This window comes from Suricata suricatta, unplaced genomic scaffold (assembly GCF_006229205.1).
Source record: "Suricata suricatta isolate VVHF042 unplaced genomic scaffold, meerkat_22Aug2017_6uvM2_HiC HiC_scaffold_21259, whole genome shotgun sequence".
Taxonomy (NCBI): domain Eukaryota; kingdom Metazoa; phylum Chordata; class Mammalia; order Carnivora; family Herpestidae; genus Suricata; species Suricata suricatta.
In genome coordinates this window covers 1-862 of record NW_021866281.1, presented here as the reverse complement: position 1 = coordinate 862, position 862 = coordinate 1, and the positions used below count along the sequence as shown (strand labels likewise).

The following is an 862-nucleotide window of genomic DNA, read 5'->3' as shown; positions in this document are numbered from 1 at the left end:
CTCCACCAGCCCATGTTCTACTTCCTGGCCATGTTGTCTATGATCGATCTGGGTCTGTCCACGTCCACCATCCCCAAAATGCTGGGCATCTTCTGGTTCAACCAACAAGAGATCAGCTTTGGCGGCTGCCTTGCCCAGATGTTCTTTATCCACATGTTCACAGGCATGGAGACTGTTCTCCTGGTGGCCATGGCTTATGACCGCTTTGTTGCCATCTGCAACCCTCTCCAGTACACCAGGATCCTCACCAATAAAACCATCAGCATCCTAGCTTCTGTTGTTGTTGGAAGAAATTTAATCCTTGTGACTCCATTCGTGTTTCTCATCCTGAGGTTGCCCTTCTGTGGGCATCACATCATCCCTCATACGTACTGTGAGCACATGGGTCTTGCCCGGTTAGCCTGTGCACCCATCAAGGTCAACATTATCTATGGGCTCATGGTGATTTCTAATATCATTGTGGACGTGATCCTGATTGCCTCCTCCTACGTGCTTATCCTTCGAGCTGTTTTCCGCCTTCCTTCTCAGGATGCCCGACTAAAGGCTCTCAATACCTGTGGGTCTCATGTCTGTGTCATGCTGTGCTTTTACACACCAGCGTTTTTTTCTTTTATGACACACCGTTTTGGTAGAAACATTCCCCGCTATATCCACATTCTTTTGGCTAATCTTTACGTGGTTGTCCCACCTGCCCTTAATCCAGTCATCTATGGAGTCAGGACCAAACAGATCCGAGAGAGAGTCGTGAAGATATTTGTACAGAAATAATCATTCTGTGTCAACTTTTGGAAAATATGTCCACCTACCACCCACATGTTCAGATTCTGATCTCTGCTTTAAATTTCCTATTGGAGCAGATAGT

General features: G+C 46.8%; 1 protein-coding gene across 1 annotated transcript; it reads left to right on the top strand.

Moving 5' to 3' along the window:
* Positions 1-3: 3 nt before the first annotated feature.
* Positions 4-768, top strand: LOC115284816 (olfactory receptor 52E4; the record flags this gene model as incomplete). Its single annotated transcript, XM_029931301.1, has 1 exon — positions 4-768. A coding segment is annotated over one exon (765 nt), but the record flags the coding sequence as incomplete, so codon positions are not given.
* Between the last annotated feature and the right edge of the window lie 94 nt (positions 769-862).